The sequence below is a fragment of the Amphiura filiformis genome, chromosome 14 (genome assembly GCF_039555335.1).
Source record: "Amphiura filiformis chromosome 14, Afil_fr2py, whole genome shotgun sequence".
Taxonomy (NCBI): domain Eukaryota; kingdom Metazoa; phylum Echinodermata; class Ophiuroidea; order Amphilepidida; family Amphiuridae; genus Amphiura; species Amphiura filiformis.
In genome coordinates this window covers 18,628,008-18,652,574 of record NC_092641.1, presented here as the reverse complement: position 1 = coordinate 18,652,574, position 24,567 = coordinate 18,628,008, and the positions used below count along the sequence as shown (strand labels likewise).

The 24,567-nt window shown below is 36.8% G+C and overlaps 1 protein-coding gene and 3 non-coding genes across 4 annotated transcripts in view; 1 reads left to right on the top strand and 3 right to left on the bottom strand.

Annotated features, from left to right (window-relative positions):
* Positions 1 to 1,070: 1,070 nt before the first annotated feature.
* On the bottom strand, positions 1,071 to 1,212 carry LOC140170565 (U4 spliceosomal RNA). Its single transcript, XR_011861552.1, has one exon. It is a non-coding gene; the product is annotated as a U4 spliceosomal RNA (small nuclear RNA).
* A 1,449-nt stretch (positions 1,213 to 2,661) lies between these two features.
* LOC140170567 (U4 spliceosomal RNA) lies at positions 2,662 to 2,803 on the bottom strand. Its single transcript, XR_011861554.1, has one exon. It is a non-coding gene; the product is annotated as a U4 spliceosomal RNA (small nuclear RNA).
* Positions 2,804 to 6,233: 3,430 nt separating this feature from the next.
* Positions 6,234 to 6,375, bottom strand: LOC140170566 (U4 spliceosomal RNA). Its single transcript, XR_011861553.1, has one exon. It is a non-coding gene; the product is annotated as a U4 spliceosomal RNA (small nuclear RNA).
* A 1,327-nt stretch (positions 6,376 to 7,702) lies between these two features.
* LOC140169804 (hypoxia up-regulated protein 1-like) overlaps positions 7,703 to 24,567 on the top strand; it is a 36,637-nt gene continuing 19,772 nt past the window's right edge. Inside the window, 9 exon segments of the mRNA XM_072193109.1 lie at positions 7,703 to 7,851; positions 11,418 to 11,576; positions 12,610 to 12,641; positions 13,548 to 13,626; positions 14,957 to 15,188; positions 17,073 to 17,201; positions 18,748 to 18,925; positions 22,071 to 22,257; positions 22,607 to 22,827. Of these exon segments, the coding sequence (XP_072049210.1) occupies positions 11,442 to 11,576; positions 12,610 to 12,641; positions 13,548 to 13,626; positions 14,957 to 15,188; positions 17,073 to 17,201; positions 18,748 to 18,925; positions 22,071 to 22,257; positions 22,607 to 22,827 (1,193 nt within the window). The 5' untranslated portion in view covers positions 7,703 to 7,851; positions 11,418 to 11,441.

Here is a 24,567-nt window from a genome sequence, read left to right as displayed (position 1 = left end):
AACAAGAATATAACTTGTACCGTGTGTTATTTGAATGTGATGAATCATGTTCTAGATCTCCTTGTGAGAAATTCCGTGGAGATAGACTCCCAAAAGTTACCGGAAAGTAAACAGATAAATAATTGATACTAATAGATACATTTTGGACTTAAGTAGCGCCTTTTTCCAGATCTCTCAGGATTCGAACCGCTGTAATTTCGCTGCCATGGTGGATCATCACAATAAGAACGCATCAACTAGGATGCCTAGAATGTTTTATCTAGTTAATTAATTTTTGTTTTGTGACCGAAAAATTTGGACCAAAAACCCCAACGCCCCCCCAATAAAAAAAAATGGGTTTTTTTGGATTTTCTCCAAAACTGAGCATTTTTGCCGAAATTTGACCTCACAGATGGATTCACCAAGTCATTTCCATTCTAAATACAGACTTGACATTTAATATGGAATATTTTTTGTCAAAATTCCAAGACTGGTCTGGAAGGGGTCTTTTATCATTTCATTATCAATGCCCAAGAACATTGGTTCCACTAATGTAGCAAAAGAAACCCCCAAACGCATAGCGTCACGTACTAAAATCTCAAAAAGTTGGGGGCCAGGGGCTATTTTAACGTGCCTCACTGTCACGTTCGTGCAATGAGATAAAAGTGTTGATGAAGTAGAGTGCGTTTCAATTAACAATGACCGTAAGAAAGGCTCTGCAATTGTCTACTATTAAAGCATATCTACACGGATTGTTAATTGTCACTGTACGAATATTTTATCTCGACACGTACGTGACAGTGAGGCACGTTAAAATAGCCCCTGTTGGGGGCCCAATGATTTGTTACTTGCTCCACAGCATGCAGCGCTCCACAGCAGTTCATGTGCGATTTCTTACATTTACCTCCCTTCCTACAGTCATAAACAACGAAATTATGGCTCTTACTATTGTGGCTACAATGATCATTTGCTATTCTTTTATGTCACCTAAAATAGTATTGAAGCAGATAACATTTTGTTCTCAGTTCCAACTTTACAAATGTTGCTTTTCCTTTATTCCTAAATATAACTTTTTTTTATTAGAAGTTCGGCTCCATAGTAGAAACCTAAACAAATTGCTTCCGGGACGATATTTCACGTCCACTGAGCGGGGTATTGGGATAAGTTTTCAACTAGCAATAATCGCGCCTCGGATAAACCTCATTGGCTACGATATCGCCTCTGCGCAAAGATAACTCAATTTTGTACAGTGATGATTGGTTTGTTACTTGCACAACATAAATGCAGATGTTAAAATTTGCAACGTAACTTGTTTGTAGCGTGCCGATACAATGGCCGATAGTGGTTGAATATTCATGATTGAGAAATAAAGAGGGTTCATCTTTTCATTCTGAGGAACCCTGGGAGGAATCCGGTTTTGTTTTTATTTGAAATACTATGAATTTGTAAGTAATAAATAAATAAATAAACATTATATTTACATTCATTTCAATTAAGAATTCAGTAACTTCGAATGTAATGAATAAACCCTACTGAAGCTGACCTTTTTGTATTTAAAGAAGTATTTTGTGATCCTTAGCGTCCTCCTTTTTGACATTTAGTAGACATCCATGAAAAAAGCTTACTCTCAAAGTTTCAGTTGATTCTGATTTTTAATTTGCGAGTTATGCATGATTATGTCATTATTTTTATTTGTTGCAATTAAACCAGAACGAATACACATTTGACGATATTTTTGATAAACGAATTAATCTGAAAGAATTTTTTGTACACAAAACATCATATAACATCAGGGCCGGATTTACCTTTTTGGGGCCCTTGGCCAGGCCAAAATTTGGAGGCCCCAAACGCACCGTGAGGAAGGCATGTGCACTCAAGTGGTCAAGTTTTTGCGCGCGAAAAAAAAAATTAGACTCTTTTAGCCCAAATTGAAGATGAATGTTGCTATATAATAGGCCAGTGCGTGCGAAGCGCGCAAGATTGTGTCATTTTTGTACACTATTTTGGCCCAAAACGGGTGTTTTCGGCTAAAATGGAAGATGCACAGGGCAATTTTAGGGGCCCCCAAAATTTGGGGGCCTTGGGCCCGGGCACAACTGGCCCTATGGTAAATCCGGCCCTGTATAACATCATATAGTCAGAGGTTTCCAGTGGCATAAAAATCTGCACTTTTTTTATTATAGAAAAGTGGGGGGAGGTAAGGCTGTGGATCACGAAATGCCTAAATATATATCTGTACATAAAATATTAAAATACCGGTAATATGAAATGCTAACAAGATATAAAACAGTATTGTTAAAACTCAAACTCAAAAACAAAGATGAATAAATAAATAATTTTGTTTAATGATATCAAGTATTTTTGGTGAGGGGCCAAGTACCCTAGCCCCCCCCCCCGGCCCCAATAATCTGAGGTATAATTCATAAAGCTTCTGAGCTTCGCGCGGGTTGGGGACGCCCCCTCCCGTACCACCCCCTTCAGCGGTTCTCGTTCCAGAGCAAACAAAAACTTTGGCCCCCGCCTCCCCCTCCCCCCATATTAAAAATCTTCCATAGGCTCTGTATGGAGGGGCATATGACTGAAAAATGGAATAAAAAGATGATAAAATCACCAACTAGGATTAAACCATAGATACTAAAAATGATTAAATGTTTCAAAATCTGACTTTTATTTTAAGCTCGGCTTCATAATAGAAACCTAAACAAATTGCTTCCGGGACGATATTTCGCGTCCACTGAGCGGGGTATTGGGATAAGTTTTCAACTAGCAATAATCGCGCCTCGGATAAACCTCATTGGCTACGATATCGCCAGAGAGTAGTTATTCTTGAGAGGGCACTCACCTCATTTGCATGGCAAAATTACCCGTCTCCTCTGCAGCCAATTTGGTTTCGCTCCATCGAAATCAAGCTGGTCACGGAGGAGACTACTTTCCTTTGTGTTTGTTCATTTGTGTATGGAGAGCCCTTCTTGGAGTCCGTTTGGACTCAGGCTACGCTCTCAGCCAGAGTCCGACGCTGCATTGTACTAGAAACACCTTCTCTGTGAACTCGCTAGAGCAAGGAAAATAAAAACTGGTTTCATTACTATCTGTTTTTGAGCTTTTTTGCAGGTCTGCGACCATGGTGTTACCACAACTGTCTTTGCGTCATTAACATGTGCTGGAGTCTAGCACAGGTCAACCAAAGTCCCGGATTTTAATAAGACAATAATGATTGACACACACACCAGGAAGTTTCTCATCCAAAAGAATGAGAAAATTTAAATTCTCACCATTTTGGCCGTTTCTCATCAAAATGTCTGTTTTCTCATCCAAAACTTCCTTTAGTGTATTAAGTTAGCTTAGGCCTATTGATCCTAAATTTGCTGGTAGGGTAAAACTCGTTTTAGGGGGGTGTTTAAAAAAGTTGGCCACACATGCGTATAGGCCTACATTATCATACTTGAGTGCCCCTCCCCGGTGAAATTTGAGACTCATTTGGTCACCGTCCTAAGCGTCCTTGCCCACACGAGTCGCCCAGGAGTAGGCCCTACCCGGCATTATTAATTATTAGTGGTTAGCCGCCCTAAATACAGTCGCGTATCGTGTTGTCAATTATCGTTACTTGTGTCCATGGATATGACCCCATGTATAAGTAGGCCCCTAGTCTTCATAGAATTCACACAGTCTATGCCATGTCATTTACGGATACAAAGAGGATAATAATGTTGAGGGCGCCCACAAAACCTTACACCGTCTTACACAATGTTCCAAGGCAAAGTTCAGTTTAATATTTACTCATCGTAAAAATACAGACGTTTTATTATGTGATGATGTTGTCTGGATGGGTGGACAGTTGTCACACTGTGGAAAAACAACAACCGGGAATCCGCATTCATTTACAAATAGCATTAAATTAGTATCACATAGTGGCCTCCGTGCAGTGGAAAACCTTAATTCTTTCATCAAAAAGAAATGAATGACAAAAAAAACCGGATCCACCTGTACGCCTATAAAATGGGCACAGAAATTTGTCTCAAATATGAATGAATTTTAAGAAACATACGGGATATGATGAACCAATGACCTGACGCCATGATAGTAGGATCTATTAGTCGTTTTATATACAATGTATATACCGTGTTGTCATAACACCAATATTTGACATAATATACAAAAATGATATATCGAGTAATATTTAGTATTGTAAATATGCAGTTCATATGCACAAACGAACACTGATCTTTATGATATTCAGGTTGTTGTACATCTCATATAACATGTCATATAGGAGGTCATATGTGTTGACCTTCTCCTATTGTATTTGTTCATCTGTGTATGGAGAGGATTAGCGCCATTAAAACTCCATCAGTATTTGGGCGTAGTTCAGTGAACTCACCAGATTGCTATTCCAAGTACTTTGATAAATACAGATTATGTATTAATGGGTCGAGGCGATTGCATTGAAAAACTAATAAATTATTCATAACAGTTACGTAATCAATCGATAGTGCGGACACTTTTCATTTACAAACCACCAAAATTCGTAATCTTTTAGCGTTGGAAAAGAAACCACGTGAATAGAGTGTCATCCCCCTGATATCGCCTCTGCGCAAAGATAACAAATTTCGTACAGTGATGATTGGTTTGTTACTTGCACTACATAAAGGTCATGGTGTTAAAATTTGCAACGTAACTTGTTTGTAGCGTGCCGATACAATGGCCGATAGTGGTTGAATATTCATGATTGAGAAAAATATAGAGGGTTCATCTTTTCATTCTGAGGAAATACTATGAATTTGTAAGTAATAAATAAATAAATAAACATTATTTACATTCATTTCAATTAAGAATTAAGTAACTTCGAATGTAATGAATAGGCCCTACTGAAGCTTACCTTTTTGTATTTAAAGAAGTATTTTGTGATCCTTAGCATCCTCCTTTTTGACATTTAGTAGACATCCACGAAAAAAGCTTACTCTCAAAGATTCAGTTGATTCTGATTTTTAATTTGCGAGTTATGCATGATTATGTCATCATTTTTATTTGTTGCAATTAAACCAGAACGAATACATATTTGACGATATTTGATAAACGAATTAATCTGAAAGAATTTTTTTGTACATAAAACATCATATAACATCATATAGTCAGAGGTTTCCAGTGGCATAAAAATCTGCACTTTTTTTTTATTATAGAAAAGTGTGTGTGTGTGAGGGGCCAAGTACCGTAGCCCCCCCCCCCCCGCCCCAATAATCAGAGGTAAAATTCATAATTTTAAGGTAAAATTCCAAAATTTAGGATAAATTCATAGTTTTAAGGGAAGGGGTATGAACGTTTGGACAGTATTTATTGTGGGACATTCAAGCACATCAAACATATCGAATTGCATTCTGAATACGAAGAATGTCCTTCTGATATCAAATAATTTTGATTTTTTGAAATTCGCAATGTAATACACATTTTATGGCAAATCATTAAAAATTGATATTTTGATATTTTAACAGTACTCGAAGTAAACTTTATAAATCTGATGATTTATACTTAACGTGTATGTAGGTGGGATGAGAAGCCGACGAACAATTGAAAATTTTGACCTTTCGTATTGAAGATATGGATTTTTTTCCAAAAATTAGGTCTTTTTGGGAAAAAATCCATATCTTCAATATGAAAGGTCAAAATTTTCAATTGATCGTCGGCTTTTCCTCCCAGCTACATACACTTTAAGAATACATCATTAGATTTATAAAATTTACTTCGAGGACTGTTATATCAAAATCTGAAAAATATCAAATTTTTATAATTTGTCATAAAATTTGTATTATATCGTGATTTTCAAAAATGAAAATTATTTGATATCAGAAAGACATGCTTCGTATTCAGAATGGAATTCGATACGTCTGAGGTGCTCTCATATCCCATAAAAAATACTGTCGAAACGCTCAAAACGCTCATTCCAGATCCCTTAAGGTAATATTCATAAATTGAGGTATAATTCAAAGTGTAAGGTAGAATTCATGTAAAAATTTATGCATTTCAAAAGCTTCTGAGCTTCGCGCGGGAGGGGGACGCCCGCACCCACCCCCTTCAGCGGTTCTCGTTCCAGAGCAAACAAAAAACTTTGGCCCCCGTCTCCCCCATATTAAAAATCTTCCAGAGGCTCTGTATGGAGGGGTATATCTACTGAAAAATGGAATAAAAAGATGATAAATCACCAACTGGGATTAAACTAGGTGGTTAAATGTTTCAAAATCTGACTTTTATTTTAAGCTCGGCTTCATAATAGAAACCTAAACAAATTGCTTCCGGGACTATATTTCACGTCCACTGAGCGGGGTATTGGGATAAGTTTTCAACTAGCAATAATCGCGCCTCGGATAAACCTCATTGGCTACGATATCGCCTCTGCGCAAAGATACCTGTAATTCCCAAAGTAATGGTTAGTTTGTTACCTGCACTACATAAAGGTCATGGTGTTAAATCTACAACGTAACTTGTACGTAGCGTGCGGATACAATGGCCGATTATGGTTATGAATATTCATAATAGAGAAAAATATAGAGGGCTCATGTCATTTCGTTGAGGGGATCTGGGGGGAACAAGCACCATAGGATGGCTGAGAGGAATCGTGTTTTTTTTCTTTCCAGTTCAACAGTAATAAATAGATACTATAAATAAATGTTATTATTTACATTCATTTCAATTGAGAATTAAGTAACCCCTGTAAATCAGTATAATATTATAAATGATGATGATAAAAAAACACTTGAAGCAAAAAAAAAAAAAAAAAAAAAAAAAATGCGTTTCGAAGGGCCCATGGTTTCAAAAACGAATGTGGAATGTGTGTTTTTTGGAGGTTTTTTTTGGCTTTATTTTTTTTAAAAGATTTTGTTAAAAGTTGATTTAATTTTTTAATTAAATTTGATTAAGATTGCAATCTGCGAGTCACTGAGGTTCAAAACTACACATAAAATAGTGGTTAATTTTAGTATTATTAATTGTTTTATACCTAGGCCTATTACCGAATTAAGTAAATATTCTTCAAAATATTTTCTCAAAATTTCATGATTTTACGGCAAATAAAACTAAAACAATAGTTTAAAAAGGGAAATAAAAAAAAAGGCGTGCGGGCGGCTCAGAGGCTTTATTTTTTTCACAACTACCAAGAGGCCGAGGCTCATGAGAACTATAATACCTAAGTATATACCCGGTATACTAAAGCTGACTTTCTGGATTTCACTTAAAATATTTTTTTTTAACTTGAAACTCGAAAACAAAGCACACACTAAGTGTGAGTAAATAAATTATTTTGTTTGAAGAATTCAAATAATATAGAAACATATATTTTTTTCACAATTTAGTCTTTTTGACATTGCATCATAAACAAAATGCTAAAAATAGACAAAGGCATAGATTTCTGTGAAATTAATAGCAATATCTAAATATTAATATTGCCACCTGTATATTTCAACCAATTAGAAATCGACACAATATCCATGCGCTATATTTTCATAAGGGTCAAAACATATATAAGCGTTTCTAATTTGTAAATTGAAGTGTCTGTATTAATTTTGCAAACATTGAATATATTGTCTAACAATAAAGTAATTAAACGTTTGCGACTTTATTACAAATATATTAAAAGCACATTTGTATAGAATATTTGAATTTTATTGCCTTTTTTAGATTTTACAAATTGTGTAGGAATATTTTGCGTAGAGAGCTCAGAAATGCAGCTTCCGGGGTCAGACAGAAAATCCACGTTGTTTTTGATGGACAAAATGAAATAAGTCGCCGGTATTGCCGTAATTAGTGCACGCAATATTTTGCCAATACCTGCCGTCGAAAAAGGCTATTCGTGTAGGTTTGCTTCACAAATAAGTAGTAAAATTGGTAAGTTTAATGTATTTCACAGATTTTAATTGATTATGGTTGTGAATATGTGGATCAGTTGTCGTAATTTGTCGAAAAAAATGACCGAAAGTTCGATTCAAAAATCGTATTTGAAATTATAAGCTTACTTCAAAATTGAGCTTCAATTCATTGGCTTTCAGAAAAGAACGGCACTCCATGCCTCTCTTTCTCTGATGACTGATCGACGTAAAAAACCCGTATTAAAGTACCGTACTCTCGGTTTGGGAGAAGAAGAATGGCAGTCCTTTCTTTGACTTTAACTTTGTAATCATGGTAATTATTGTTGTCATCGATCATGGTTGTAACTTGTACTATAAAGGCTTTGTTGTAGTTACCTTAGTTAACACATTTGCTATAGTATTTATTAGTAAGGAATTCCAATTGAATGAACGCAGCTTTCAACAGCTGTACTCGATACAACCGCGATCGTATATCGCATACCGTATTTCAAACTACCGCAAAAGTACAACCTTGTCCTTGGATACAATGGCATGCTAACCAATCACGAATGCGTTGGGCCCCTGGCATGGTTGGATTCACTACCGCGTTACTCACGCACAGTCGCACACGCTGGCGTACATCGCGCAGTGTACGCAAAAAATCATCACGCTATTGAATTTGAAAGCTGCGTTCAGTAGCCAAATTCGCCTAGACCGGGGCCCAAACACAATACATAATAATTTACATAGAAATTTTAAAAAAAACCGATTGGACAGGCTGGTCAAGGAAACCTGTTTAAATACCGTATTTCGTCAAATAGTCGCCCCCCCCTCAAATAAACGCCCCCACCACTTTTATCAACCAAGATGTTTCAAAAATTCCAATATTTCCATGCTATCTTGTGTAGTAAGCTTACCAAGTTGCTCACATGGTTCATACGTATGTAATAGCATCAATAAATGGCGAAAATCTGCATCCGAAACCCGGAAGTGAACAAAAAGTCAGTGTCAAAAGGTCATAGTTCGTCATTTTAGCGTGACTTTTAAGCTTACCTAATGATTTTAACGGGAATTGTCGTGCTAAAAATGACCTCTAATATTAAGGCCCCCCCCCTTGGGAAAATGTAACGCCCCCGGGGGCGTTTATTTGACGAAATACGGTATGTTATACTTCACTTGACCCAAATATATGATTTTTTTTATGGTGATAAGACAATCGCACATGTGGAATTTTAAAGGGATTCTGATAGCAGTTCCATTAAAAAAAAGCTGCTATCATCATGAGACTAAGATCTAGAAACACCACCGAAATGCTGTTTTTGGGAATTTTGCTAGCAGAATCTTTTTGATGAAAGTCAGTCTTTGACAAGATGTAACTTTGCTACGGAAAGTGCTATGACAAAAAGGTTTTCAGTTTTGGCTTTAATTTGATATATAAATTGATGCAGTTTGATGGCAAATTTGAATTCACCTGGCATACCTACAATTTGTTGTCTGGCTCAGAATCACGTAGTCTTTTCATGCTTTTGCGACAGTACCGGTATTATTTATGTCTTTATGAGTTTTCTTATGATTTTGGGCCTAGATATCAAAATGTATAATTATACCTGTCTACAGCTATTGTTTCTACCCTATGTGTAGGCCTACATCCATATCAAAACGATGCACTTGTCGGCTGCTACATGTGCCTCATTTCACATGATAGCTAGGAATAAATACCAGACTCATCTCAAGTGGAGGTCACTTCAAATCATCCCCAAGTGACATGGTTATGGAATGTTCTCTGTATTAATAAGCCATATGACTTGACGATGATATAAAGTGACCCCCACTTGAAATGAGTCTGGTATTTATTCCCAGTTATTATGTGAAATAAGACGCATGTAGCAGCCGACATGTGCATCCTTTTGATATGGATGTACACATATGACATTTGAAAGTTACAAAGCATGCAAAGACGTGTCTGGTAGCCTTGATCAAGTCTTCCTCCTTACTTTTTCTCTATTCATGCTCTTCTTAGCATGGTCGAAGTACATTGTATCATATACTGCCATTTATTGGACTCCCTCAGATGTTTAGTCAGGTTTTTGCATTTGCTGGCGATTAAAAGCTTCAACAGTTGGTCGCCATTGGCCCTAGGGATTGAAGGTTTAGTCGCATTAGAAAAAATCTAGTCGCCATTGCCGGCGCACCATAAAGCACTGCATCCGTTGCAAAAAGTTGCAATGCTGACCGACCGAAAACAATAGCAACATAGGCCTACTCTAGCATCGAATGTGTAACTATCATTCAAACCTAGAGTTGTTGAGTAATCGTGCTGGGAAATCACCTCTTGAAATGGCATTTATTTAAACCTCAATGTGGTTGTAAATAATAAGAATTGAGTACCGTACGCTGACTGGCTTAGCAATTGTCCAATTATTATTTTTTGCTTTTTGGGTCAGATCCACATCAAAGAAGGCTGTCACATTCATTGATTGGCTTATTATTGCAGAAAAAATTGATTATGCAACTAATCACAAAACAGGTTATGCACATGCCTTCCCCAGGTCATAATCCAGGTCATAATAATTGTAAGCAAATAAAGAAAGTGCAGAGGTAATTTCAGTTTTTGAATACACTCTGGTGATGAAAAATTATCAAGCTGTGCTTTGGGTGCTTTTTACTGATTTGCTACTCGTTTAGCTGCTGCTCGTTTTTCAAGCCGCCTACTCGTATTTCAAGTGGCGATGCTCGTTTTTGCTACTCGTATTAAAGTGGATTGGGTAACATTAGGCCGTGTAAAATTAATAATTTGGTTCTCGTCCCCTCCCTCCTCAATTTCTGGGATTTGTCAGATTTTTTTTTGATTTTTTAGATTTTTCTATTTTTTTAAGACTTTAGAATGATTTATGAAATCTTCATACATATAAATAAGTTTATTAGAGAACAAGCATCACTTCCAAGCCTTTTTGTGGTACTCTAGGGGTTTATCCCTCAGAATCTCACATTTGAAAAAAAAAAAAAAAAAAAGGGCCTCATCGTTTCCTCGAGCACTGTTGGAGAAGACCGAAAACTACTGACAATGCTAATTTTACATTGAAAAAAAAAAAAAAAAAAAAACCTCCCTCCCTCATCAATTCATGAAAATCCTCTGGACGAGAACCAAAACATTAATTTTATACGGCCTTACAAAGGAGGAACAATGGATAATTCCTCATTGTTTGGAGGTTTTGAATACGAGTAGAAGTGTCCAATACGAGTCTTTTTCCATTACTAGTGAATGTCGAGTATAGTCAATTATATTTAGTCATGGCTCGAAAAAGTGGGGGGATTTGGGAAGCTCCAGCCTCCTTCCCAGGAAATTCAGGTACACGTATGTGGAGGGAAATTGTGCCTTTTTTTGGATTTAAAAACATGCAATAAATTGTGGGAAATTTAGCTTGCTTCCCAGGAAATTAACATATTTTCAAGCCCTGAGTATAGTACCGTTTACTGTACACAGAGTTGGGTACCTACCGGTATCGTATAGATACCAGCTGTAAAATGTTTGAGAGATAACTTTTTTTTCTTTTTTTTCTTTTGCCTTTCTTAATTTGTTGATTCTTATATTGTAATTTCTTCTAGGTGTCTGATTAGAAACACTCAAAGATGGGAAAGTTGGGGATGTGCTCTTTGGCAGTGATAACTCTGCTTGGAGTTATCAGTCAAATCCCAAGCTCTAGCTCTCTAGCAGTAATGTCTATTGATTTGGGCTCAGAATGGCTCAAGATTGCTATTGTCAAGGTATGTGCCTGTATACATGTGTTTAATACTAGTTACCGAAGTATGACATCAGACATGATAAAACTTCTTTTTGAAATCCATACACGTACCCGCTTGTATGGGTGGGATTGTTAAATTTGATGAGTGTATGATTGTACTTACCATACATGTAACTTGTAATTCTATGCATCAGCAGGAAACGTTAAAAAAGAGTCAGGTTTTTGCTAGAGCCTAGTATAGAATATAGATATCATGCAATCTACAGAGTCTCTTTTATGCAACTGTTCCATGTTTAGTGACAAATCTGTGTTTTATATTAAAAAATGTAGATTCATTTATGGTGATTTGAAACTTGAATTTAAAACAATTAGCTCTGCTTTTATTATTTCCATTAGGTGTACCTACAATTTACATTTATGGTAATGCCATAGTGTCTTTAAACCGGCATAATTTTGCTGCAACAAAAGAAACCATTTAGGGTGCAATTTTGAGATGCTTGGACGATATAGGTAGCACTTGAATATGGGAGTAACCCCCCGGGGTACCTACTTTTGGGAACCCCCACCCCTTGGGAACCTCCAGGGGTATTAAATATCAAGACACTTTGTGAATGAACTGTTGTACAACCTGTTAAACCCATACTTTTTAATATTTAAAATATCAAATCGTCGGGTGCATTACATAGTGACGGGTCTGCACTTTACACTTTATGGTAACATTCATAAGAATAATTGCGCAAGACATAGTGATGGATAACTTTGGCAATTTATTACATATGAGATGTACAATATTACTACATTTCAACATTTTGAAAATATCTTTCAAGAGTCTACTTTTAATAGACACATGAAATGCTGAACATTAATGGCAAGTTTATAATCTATGCCCAATACAATTTACCTAGAGTGTACTGTAGACTAGTGAGTGTACTCAACGTTTTCCCGATGCCCATTTTTTGACAAATTTGCGATCAACATCCATCACTATGTAATGCACCCGACGAAATGTACATGAGTGTATTTATTTTAATATCTATTTATTTTTTTAATTACAGCCTGGTGTACCTATGGAGATTGTATTAAACAAGTAAGTTTTCTTGCCAGTGAAAATCGGGCACATTTTGTGTACCTGTAGAATTTGTTATTTTTATTATGCTAGAGTGACATACATTTAATATTAAAATTATGGTGAGGATCAAATGCTAGAGTGAAACAGGATTCGGTGTGTGACATCTATATACACTACCAGATGCCTACTACTGCCACCCACAGGGTACACTTTTGCCCGGGACTTCATTTGGTACTCGAGAGTACCCGTAAACACCAGAATCACATGTATAGTATAATAGTACGCACCCTAGTAGTACTGGATTGGTACTGCACTGGTACTCTAGAGTAGCTACAAAGTAGCTGGGCAGCAGTGTTAGTGTACTTCTAGGGTTGGCAGCAATAAGAACCAGTAGTGTAATATTTGCATGCCTTAGCGGCAGGGTTGTAGTGCCAGTTATGCCACCCACCACTAAGCAGTTATTTTAGTGTAGCTGCCCACCACTCCCAAAGCATATGTACATCACTAATTAAAGTGTTTAAATTCAATGTCAAAAAATACTATTCTTGCTTCATAATATATTTTCTCAGGCATGTATCCTTTGTGATCCTTACATTTAATATTTAATGTCTCACATTGACTGATGTCCTGCTAGGACACAGCAGATAGGTCGCCCTCCCACTTTAAAATTATATTACATGGCTGTGAGACATTTCCGAGAGAATAAAATCATTACATGTTAAATACCGGTACGCCAGCAGATCTGCCATGAGCTGTTGCGGTGTGTGGTGGTGAACTCAACGACATGTAATCGTGAGTGCACACTGGTTTGAATCAGAACTGTTCTGATTTTTTTTTCTCTCCTTAATTATAGTGCCAGTTTGCCTGAGTTTCACTTCTTTCCTTACTTCATAATAATTTAATTTTGTTATTTTATTTGAACAGAGAATCAAGGAGGAAAACCCCAGTAGTCATTTCCCTGAAGGATGGTGATTTGCAAATAAGCGATCCTGCTCTATCAATGGTAAGTTTGTGATGAGTCACAACGAAAGACACTTCTTGCGGTTTGATACATGTCTCTTTTTCCATATTGCAAAGAACAAAATCAATCAATATCAGACCATCATAATTGGTGGTGAGTTCAAATCATCCACAAGTCAACAAGGGTTCAGGAATGTCCTCTCATTGTTAACGGTGGGCTAACATGTGTAATGTGTACCTACCTACACAAATTGCAGTGCTTTGTTATCCACCATTTGAGCAGGATTTCTCAACAGCAAGCTAAGATCAGAGCTATATAATAATTCTATAGACATCCTATCCTATTATCCTATCCAAACAATGGATTATAGAAATGTTCAACTTAAAAAGGTGTTTGACTGGCAATACCAAAATAAAATAAATATAGGAATCGTCAAGAGGTACCTTTCATTGTGACTCGTCATATTTCTTCTAATCGGAAAACTTCATCAGTAATGCGTGGATCTGGCAACACTCCCACTCTCATCCCCATAGCGTTCTGTTCCTATATTATGCAGTAGCTGATCATATTCAAGAAGATGTAGTAGGGATGCACAACCAAGTCACCAATTTTTGTTACTTTTTGATTATTACTTGTTGATGGTGACTATTGATTGTGTCCTTGAATAGCATAAAATGTAGCTAAATTTATTTGTGAGCAGAGTTTAATAGTATTATGTGTTTTGGGTATTTATAATTATATGTAGCATGTTGCTTGTACTGCACTCCATTTGTTAAAACCATATTTTAAGTTTGTTCGGCTTATGATAGGCATATCAAAACATGTATTGATAGAATGGAATGCACAAAGTTGGGCGCAGAACTTACGCTAGTTGCGCGTTGCATAACGTGTGACTGCCGCACGCGTATGTGAATTTAAGTTGGGACTTATTTGATGTACGCAGTAACAAAAACCGAATAATTTTCACCTATTATATAAAGCCGAACAAACTTCAGTGCATTTTTGGCACTTAGTTACCTGTAGTAGACTAGATTTTTACCTCCAAATAGATGTCGTACATGTAGATACTTGTAATTGTGACTTCTTTATAAGAGAGAAGTAATTCATTTGTAGAGCACTATCAGAGCAGTCACCCTCGGAGCCTTATTTCACCCTTATACAGATGAGCACTCCATTATAATGCCTCTTTGAAGGTGTCTTGGGAAGTATTTCTTGAACTGCATATCTCCTTGTCTTGGGTAGGCATCAATCAATTCTCTGAGGTCTCTGGACTTAGGACCAGACTCAGGTGGGATAAACTAGTTGACTAATAAATAAGCCAAAGTCGCAGTAACACCTGTATTATAATGTTTATTAACTTTGTTTTACGCAGTCAACAAGATACCCCAAAAGTGCCTATTTCTACTTGCAAGATCTGCTAGCCAAGTCACTTGATTCCCCGTTAGTGAAAACATTCCAGAAGAGATTTCCATACTACAAACTGATAGAGGATGAAGAGAGAGGAACAGTGATCTTCAAACATAGCGAGGACACCAACTATTCTCCGGAGGAACTCCTAGCTATTATTCTTAACAAATCCAGGGAGATTGCCCAGGACTTTGCAGGTAAACTATTGCAAATAGTAAAATAAAAACCAGAGCAGACAAATTAGTGTCATTAGTAAAAGTTTTCTCACAAATCCAAAACGTACAAATTGTTGTCCTTTTATAGGGCCCTTCTTAGCACAAATCCCTCACTATAGTCTATATATCTCAAGTCACCGGCACTAAGTAAGGGACTGTTGCGTTATTGACCCGCAGAATTTTCCGGGTCGGACGATCAAAGTAGACTAATACATAATCGGGCCGTGTTCTTTACATCATCGTCCCCTTGAATCACTGAAAAATGAAAAGGTCATTCATAAACCAGATAATTGAGATGAGCGTCATGACCGCCCGTTGTGAGAATCGATCTTGTAATTTGCCGGTACTCGATGCTATTGTTATAATTGGTAATAACTTCTCAAAACCACTTATCACAACACAAAAGGAAGCTGACCGCATGCAATAGCATTTCGCTGTCAAATGTTTAATTCTGATCGATGATTCCTGAATAGGCTGCAGGGTCTATGACTATTATAATAAAATAATTATAAGAAAAAAAATAATAATAAGGGTAATTAATTTGCTTTTGAAAGTTATTTATTTTAAATTTTACACAATCTAAAAAAATTAAGTTTTATTAATTCTATAGTCAAAAGGTCAAAAGTAGACAAAAAAACCTTTAGCAGTATTATTTTTTCTTAAGAACTATTCGATCTGTTTGGAAAATAGTAGGTTTATATGTTTTTAATTTTGGCTTCAAAACTAGTAGGCCTACACGCAAATTACTAATTACTAATAAAACTGTAAATTTTGGAACAAAATTAAAGTTTTTTCAATGAAATAAAAAGTATGTTTATAGAGCTAAAACATGTTTAATCTTGTCTTGCTTATAGATAAAACTGTAAATTTTGGAACAAAATTAAAGCTTTTTCAATGAAATAAAAACTATGTTTATAGAGCTAAAACATGTTTAACCTTGTCTTGCTTATACTAGATAAAACTGTAAATTTTGGAACAAAATTAAAGCTTTTTCAATGAAATAAAAAGTATGTTTATAGAGCTAAAACATGTTTAACCTTGTCTTGCTTGTTATGTTGCGAAAGTTTAATCGAATAAATGTTTATATAGCTTGGGCAGGATCGTCCATATAGCATGGTAGGTATAGGAATCTTATAATTCTTCTTGTGATTTAAATGTTGTATTATTTTATTTATTATAAATTAAGGAAATATATAGTAATTTAAGACGGTTTAATCAGGAATCGTTCTCTAAATCAATAACATGGTTTATAAAAACCAGTCCAGTACTCCAGTTACGATCAATGTAATCGGTGACCAAACTAATTGACCACTTCAGCAAAGCACTTGAAATTGGCCACCGCAAATTGCTGTTTGAATACACGATCGATCTCGGGGTCATCATGGTCATGCTTCTTCCGTCCCGGTCTTTGAATTTCATCGGGTAGCTAAGCTTGTTTCGTCCCGGGTCGTCCCGGGCAGGTCTTTCGGGTCAATAACGCAACAGTCCCTAAGTTTGGCATGTTCTGTGTTAGCTTAGCGTTACTTGCAATTGGTACATGTACATACTTTGACACGCACCATCAACATGCTGTAAATGTACACGCAAGAAACTATGCTAAGCCAACACAGCACACGCTGAACTTCAAAGCTAGTGTCGGTGACTCGAGGTAGATATACAGCCTATAAAGTGAGTGTCCTTGAAAAATGAGTTTTGAGGTATGGTTTGCACGACATATACTTCTGATGCTTTGTCTGTTCTGTTCATGAACGACTGGTGTGATGATAATGATGATAGTGATAATAATGACTTGTAAGTTGATAGGTTATGAAAGATTTCATGCTTGATAAATATGGCCATCATTGTTTATGGTGCCTTTTCTTTCAGAGCAACCAATCAAAGATGTTGTAATCACTGTGCCAGTGTTTTTCAACCAAGCTGAGAGGAAAGCTATCATGTATGCAGCAGAATTGGCAGGTCTCAAAGTGCTGCAGCTCATGAATTCCAACACAGCAGGTAAGTAATGCATTATTATTTTTCATTACGTTGAAGTAGGAAAGAATGAACAGTTTACCAACCCAAAGTGTTACAATTAAACATGACAACAAATAAACACAAATCCCGACCGCACACAACCCAACTTGAAAAAAAAAGCAAGGGAATGTGCGGCATGGGAATCGAACCCACGACCTTTCGATCTCTAGACGGACGCCTTATCCATTAGGCTACCAGCTCCCACTGATAAACGGTGGTTAAAGCTGGGTCTAATGTTACATTTATAGCAGTCATGGTATACAATACACACAAACAAATATTACGCAAGTACACAAGTGAAGGAGATCATTACTGATGCTTAATCGTTTCCCCAGTATAATTATAAGTAAAGTGGGTAATGGGGATACGCATCCTGCACAAGAACAAATAAACACAATCGTTCCCCATTGTGTTTATTTGTTCTTGTGCAGGATGCGTATCCCCATTACCTACTTTACGTTGAAGTACTTGTTAAACAGTTTTCACTCATTTCCAGAAACTTCACCATCTCTTTATAGAAGTCCCAGCTAATGCCACTCTCATTCATGTGAATGTTCAAAATACAGCTTTTGACACCGTGTGACAACTAACAATCTAATATATATATACTGAGTTCACAATGTTCGATGATGATTAGTTTACTTTCAATTTTCATTAGTTAATTAAGTGTATACATGTGCATTCACATTTTTTGCTTAAGTTGGGTCAGAGGGGAGCATGCCCTACTCCCTATTCCAGAAAAATACTAATTTTTTGGGATTAAAAAAATATTATCAAGTTCTGTCAAATGAAACACAGCTCAATCCTAATCATTAATTTTGTCCTAATACTGGAGATAAAAGAAAAAGTTCACTATTTTACTAATTTCTTTTACTAATTTCAAAAACATGCATTTTCGGCATGTTTTCTGACAATCGAGTCACAAAAATCTAAGACTTGGAACAAGTCTAAGCATTCACAATCTTGAGTATGTGCCAAAATGTTGCTCTAATTTTCACTTTTTTGTGTTATTTTAATTAAATGGTTGGTTATAAGAATGAAACATGTCTTTTCCAAAAATTAGAATGCATAAACTGAAATTAGTCTTAGTACAAGTCTTTGGGCTTGAATGTCAAAGCATCTGAAAAACACCCTAAAACGCATGTTTTTGGCCCTTATTTCCAAAAATTGGCCAACTATTAAAATTTGACTTTCATCGCTAGTTAGGACTAACTAAAGGATTAGGATTTAGCTATGTTTCATTTGGCTAAACAGGATAATATTTTGTTAATCCCAAAAAATCAGGGTATTTTTCTGGAATAGGGAGTAGTGGTGTTAGCACTCAAATATCAAGACAAATAAAGCTGACACACCAAGGAATGGAACTGGTTCTATAAAGGAGATCCCAATGTGTATGATTTTTCTTGGGAGGAGAAATGCCCAAAACTTTCATTTGAATATATTATTGGCCTTAACTTACCTACCTACCTTAAATTTTTTAGGCCTTATTCAACAACAATTTGACCCTGTTATAATTATCTTGTCACAGTTGCACTCAACTATGGTGTGTTCAGAAGGAACGACTTCAACGCCACGCCAACCAATATCATGTTTTATGATTTGGGTGCTGGTAGTGCTGTAGCTACAATTGTCAGCTATCAAGTGGCTAAGATAAAAGAAAAGGGTGTGGCAGAGACTAATCCTCAATTGAGTATCAAAGGTGTTGGGTAAGTATGTAGTCTACTTTTGCAGTCTGTAGGTGCATGCCATTGTAGTATGATGCTCCTTCAAATGCCAATAAAAGAAGCAAACCAGCAAAGTAGACAAAAAACCAATAGTATGAGGGCTTTATAAATCTTACTTGCATACAGTGATGCCAACGCCGCGCCTTAGGCGCACAATTGGGCTACTTGGCGATCACTTGCCGCTACTCAAAAAAGCATGCCGCTACTTGTCAAAAATTGGGCTACTTTTGCCAGTCTCAGGCCGCGGCACTAATTTGATGTATTTTCCTTTCAATTTAGCCGATTTATAAAGGTTTTGAGTCTTTGAAGCTCCAAATTGAAATTACAATGGGTTTTGTGACCATTTATTGATCGGTCAGTAACTTCCCAGTAAGTACCGGAAGTTTCAAAGTCAAGTGCTTTTCCGCCCAATTGGGTGTTTTGCGTTCTAAATTCGGGTAAATCCGCCCAAATATCCGGTATTGGGCGCTTTTTGGAAGCTTAAAAATTGGGCTACTTGAGAATCCTTTACCGCGGCCTGGCGAGTCAATGCGCCGCGCCTTGACACTGAAAAGTTTTGGCAACACTGCTTGCATAACCTGCAGATATGTGTTGGTATGATACAGAATATTTCCTACACATCTTGTCAGAATAAAGGTCTCAGGTTTAATTCCCAGGCTAAAGTGTGAATATTTTTATAATGTATAATGTGATCTTATCAAATCAGGTCAAAGATAGTATCTAAACTGGAAAAAGAAGGGGAGCTAAATACAACTAATTATATACAATATAATTGACAGTGGCCTCTTAAAGTTCATACCTAGCAACTAATTATGCTATTAGTACAAAGGCTTCTTCTAGATTTTTTGGCCTTCATTATAGTCAAATGCAGCAACCCTTTGACGAGCGCGACTACCGTGATGTTGCAAATTTGGCGCTAACAACGCGTACGGCGCACAGTTCATTCATAAATTTCCAATCAGCAACAACATATCGCCATAGCAGCCAATCAGAGACAAGTGCGTGCAACCCAGTAAATACGTGATGTATCCTTACAATACGCGCTCGTCAAAGGTTTACTGCATTTTAGTATAATCCACTCTGCAGCTTAAACCTTTTTTACACAACTTTGTGTGGGGACTACCTTAATTACGAACCACATAATTCTAGTTTCCCCTTCAGCTGGTGTCAAGATTGAAAATGATTGGATGGAAAATTTTGAACAGCAATAATTAAAAATTCAGTGCAATTAAATTGTATTGAAATATTACATCATTTCAACACCTGGACGAGCAAGCCTAGATTTGTACAATTTATACAAATATGGCAACTTTGTACAGCACAGCAGCTTGAGTATTTAGTGCATGACATTGAGAATTAGGACCTATAACTGCAAAGCAACATTGAATTCTGCATATTGGTTAAGAGTTACTTCAGCATTCTGTGCAAAACACTGGCATGTATTTTCTGGTTGACAACTATACCTGCAGTACATGTTTATTCAAGTGTGTACATTGTCACCCTGCACTCGAACTCTGCCAGCTATATATACAAACCTGGATGACTCTATAATCAGCTCACCCTGACAACTGCGTAATACATGATTCTTGCAACTTCACTGATGATCTGCGTAAGAAATGGACACTGCACGATAAAAGCTGCAATTAGCAGCAACTTCTTGTTCAAGGATTAAATCACAGCAGTGCACCTTCTATTTCCAGGCAGTTCTTGATATTAATCACAGCAATGCACATGAAAGAATGAATGCAAGCCATAATAATTGCACATTAAGAGACATTGATATCTAAAAAGTGATGAAGATTTCCATATAGTACAGTGGACACTGCATGGTAAAAGCTTGACTTGGCAGCACCTAGTTTATAGATTATGACCACAAGATATACACAGTGGCAGGGTCGCTAAAACATTCTGGCCCAAATCGCAGGTTGTCCAATTTTTCTCTTCAACAAATTTGTTTCTATTGGAAGGGAAACTACCAGAAGTCACAGGAGCCAATGTTGAAAAGTCGCCCAATAAAAATTCGCAGGAAAAATCGTCTAAAGTCGTCCATTAGGGCTACCAAATCACAGGTTTGGCAACCCTGCACAGTGGCACAATACAAAATTCTGATATTCAGCACTGCATGACCGTCACAAAATGACTTCTGTAATCAGTGTTAACAGCATGAGTGCAATTGATTTAGTTTGGACAGTGATACAGTGGAAACGGTACCAGTGCCAAGGCGTAAAAATAGATGGGAAAGGCACCCAGAGCTGGAGATACGAGGTGTGGGGTAAGCAACGACATGGATTTATAGCACAATTGCATAAGGTCATTGCACTTATAGAAAGCTGTTGACCTCTATGGCCAAAGATGCACCTCATAAAACATTTACAGTGTAATTATACAAGCACATATCCAAATAGAATAACTGTTGCAGCCACGATCAGCTCCCAGAGTTCACATCCATGGGTAGATGGGAAAATATGAAGTCCCTTGTCCAGAGAAATTTCAAGTGAGATCAATATTCCACAAGTACAGAAATTGACATCGTAGGTGACATGGAATCTTGGTACATTACCGATTTGCTGCATGCTTTTCTACGTGATTGGTAAATTGCTGCTGATTGAAGTCTAGTCTTTTGCATTTGTGCAACTTGATTTCCTTGTGTGTGAAATACTGCATGGGTGGGGTTACAGTTTGATCAGCTCGTAATCGGCGGGAGTTATTAGGCTTTACCACTATGCCAAAAGTAGACCCACGTTAAAGAGTGATAAAGTTGACCTATCTGGTATATTGTGTGTGTTAAAGAAGATAGACAATGTTTTTGGACTTGAATGAATAACTTGTGATGCTTCTGGCAAGATGTCAGAAGACAATTCTCAAAATAAAATATATTAAATTTGCGATGTTTTAAGGCCCGCTGATTACGAGCTGATCAAACTATAAGAAGTTTCAATTGTAGAAGGTGAATAGTTACGTGTATTAGGCACGTAATAGTGCTCATGTATAGCTAATTTGTTCTCAAAGAATGCTTTACATTTCCTTGTTTTTGTAGAATTTGACAAATTTACATGGTAAATCTTTACATTTACAAATATAGCCACATGGGAGAGAATTAACTTTTTGGTAAAATTTCATCTTGCAGATATGATCGCACACTAGGTGGCTTGGAGATGGAGATGCGTCTGAGAGATCATTTAGCTAAGCTCTTCACAAAACAGAAGAAGACCCCCAATAGTGTTTATGAGAGCCCACGAGCAATGGCTAAGCTACTGAAGGAAGCCAAGAGAGTTAAGAAAGTGTTGAGTGCCAATGCAGATCACTTCTCACAGGTAGGTGGACAAAATAGAGGGGTGACAACCAGCAATTTGATAGCCCAGTTAGGGGACTTTGAAATATCACCCCCAATTTGAAAATGGCCCCTTGATTTTGACCTCAGTGAGAGCTTGAGTGAAAACTTTTGAAGATGATATTTGGATGGAAGTCTCTACAATACAATTGAAAACTAATTTGGTCTCAAAAGCCCTCTAGAATAAATTTCTGCCAATACAGATTTTATCGAAGTGATGTTTGACCAATATAATGTGATAACAGAATTCATATCGATATAAATATCTGTGTATATTAGTTTTCATAGTAAAAAACCCAAAATGATCTATGTATGCCGTTTATCCTCTTCAGATTGAAGGTCTACTAGATGACAAAGACTTCACTGCATCCAAAATAACCAGAGAACAACTGGAAGAACTGAACGCTGATCTGTATGAACGCATCGATGACCCAATCAAAGACGCCCTCAAGATGTCAGAGATGTCCATGGCAGAGATTGATCAAGTCATTTTGATGGGAGGCTCCAGCAGAGTACCAAAGGTCCAGGAAGTGCTGCTGAAAGCCACAGGAAAGTAAGTGTTATAAATCTTCACATGTACGTAGAGGGTGGATCAAAGACGCCCTCAAGATTGGCAACCAAAAAGCCTTAACTCACAGAGGGCAATATCTCATGAATTACAGCTTTCTTGTAGTAACTGATTGTAAGGTTTTTTAAAGTACTGGTGCTCTAAATCTGGGTATAATTTACATGTACGTAGAGGGTTGATCAAAGACGCCCTCCAGGTTGGCAACCAAAAAGCCTCAACTCACAGAGGGCAATATCTCATGAATTACAGCTTTCTTGTAGTAACTGATTGTAAGGGTTTTTAAAGTACTGGTGCTCTAAATCTGGGTATAATTTACATGTACGTAGAGGGTTGATCAAAGACGCCCTCCAGGTTGGCAACCAAGAAGCCTCAACTCACAGAGGGCAATATCTCATGAATTACAGCTTTCTTGTAGTAACTGATTGTAAGGGTTTTTAAAGTACTGGTGCTCTAAATCTGGGTATAATTTACATGTACGTAGAGGGTTGATCAAAGACGCCCTCAAGATTGGCAACCAAAAAGCCTCAACTCACAGAGGGCAATATCTCATGAATTACAGCTTTCTTGTAGTAACTGATTGTAAGGGTTTTTAAAGTACTGGTGCTCTAAATCTGGGTATAATTTACATGTACGTAGAGGGTTGATCAAAGACGCCCTCAAGATTGGCAACCAAAAAGCCTCAACTCACAGAGGGCAATATCTCATGAATTACAGCTTTCTTGTACTAACTGATTACAAGGTCTTTTGAAAGGCCTGTTGCTCAAAATTGGGGGCATAATTAAGTGTCAGAATTTTGCATGGCAAGTGTGGCAGAGTTTTAATTTTTATAGCAATATAGCAATATGGCATATTCTCTGTAGTTGCAAAGCAATATGCCTAGATTGTGTAGCAAAATGCAATGCGATACTGACTATATTAAAAAGTATATTATACCCTGCTCAAAATGCCATTTTATGAGTTGCATCTTTCTGGTTGTCAAGCCTCAATGTATACCTTGGAATCGGGATTAACCTGTTCAAAGCATATACAGTAATTTTCTTCTTTAATTCTTGATGGCAAAATAACTAGATTACAATTTGTGATAGAACAAATATGAGCTGCAATGGAACAGGTATTTGTCAAGACGAGGCAACATTTTACCCCAATATATTACTGCGTACCTTTGCAATAATGGCTAGTTCACTTAAATTTCTTTTTACTAATAAGATTGGTACTAATATACAGGGTGCACAAGTTATAAGTTCCCCCTAATACTTTTTAAAATGAGTTGAACAATATTTTATGAAATGTAAAAATGTAAAAAGATATGTGTAGCCCCTTTGGAGCAATTTATAGCGTCACACATTGCATTCAGTCAATGGTTAATTGTGTAAGAAAAGAGGCCGTTTCAAAAGTTGCACCTGAGCCCATAGCAGTCAGGTTTTCTTTAACACACTTATGAATATAGGACTGGCCTTCTGTATAGTTTGAGAGTTGACTCCTATGGACCCAGATGCAACTTTTAACACAGTTTAAAGCGGTCTCTTTTATTCACATAATAAACCATTGTGACTGAACGCAATGACTTGTGACGCTATATAGGTGTAAACAAATAAGGCTACACATAGTCTTTTTACAAGTTTGCATTTTGTTAAATATTTTTCGATTTATTTTAAAAAGTATGTGGGTGGGGGGAACTTATAAGTTGTGCACGCTGTATTACCATGTGTCTTCCTTATCCTCTTT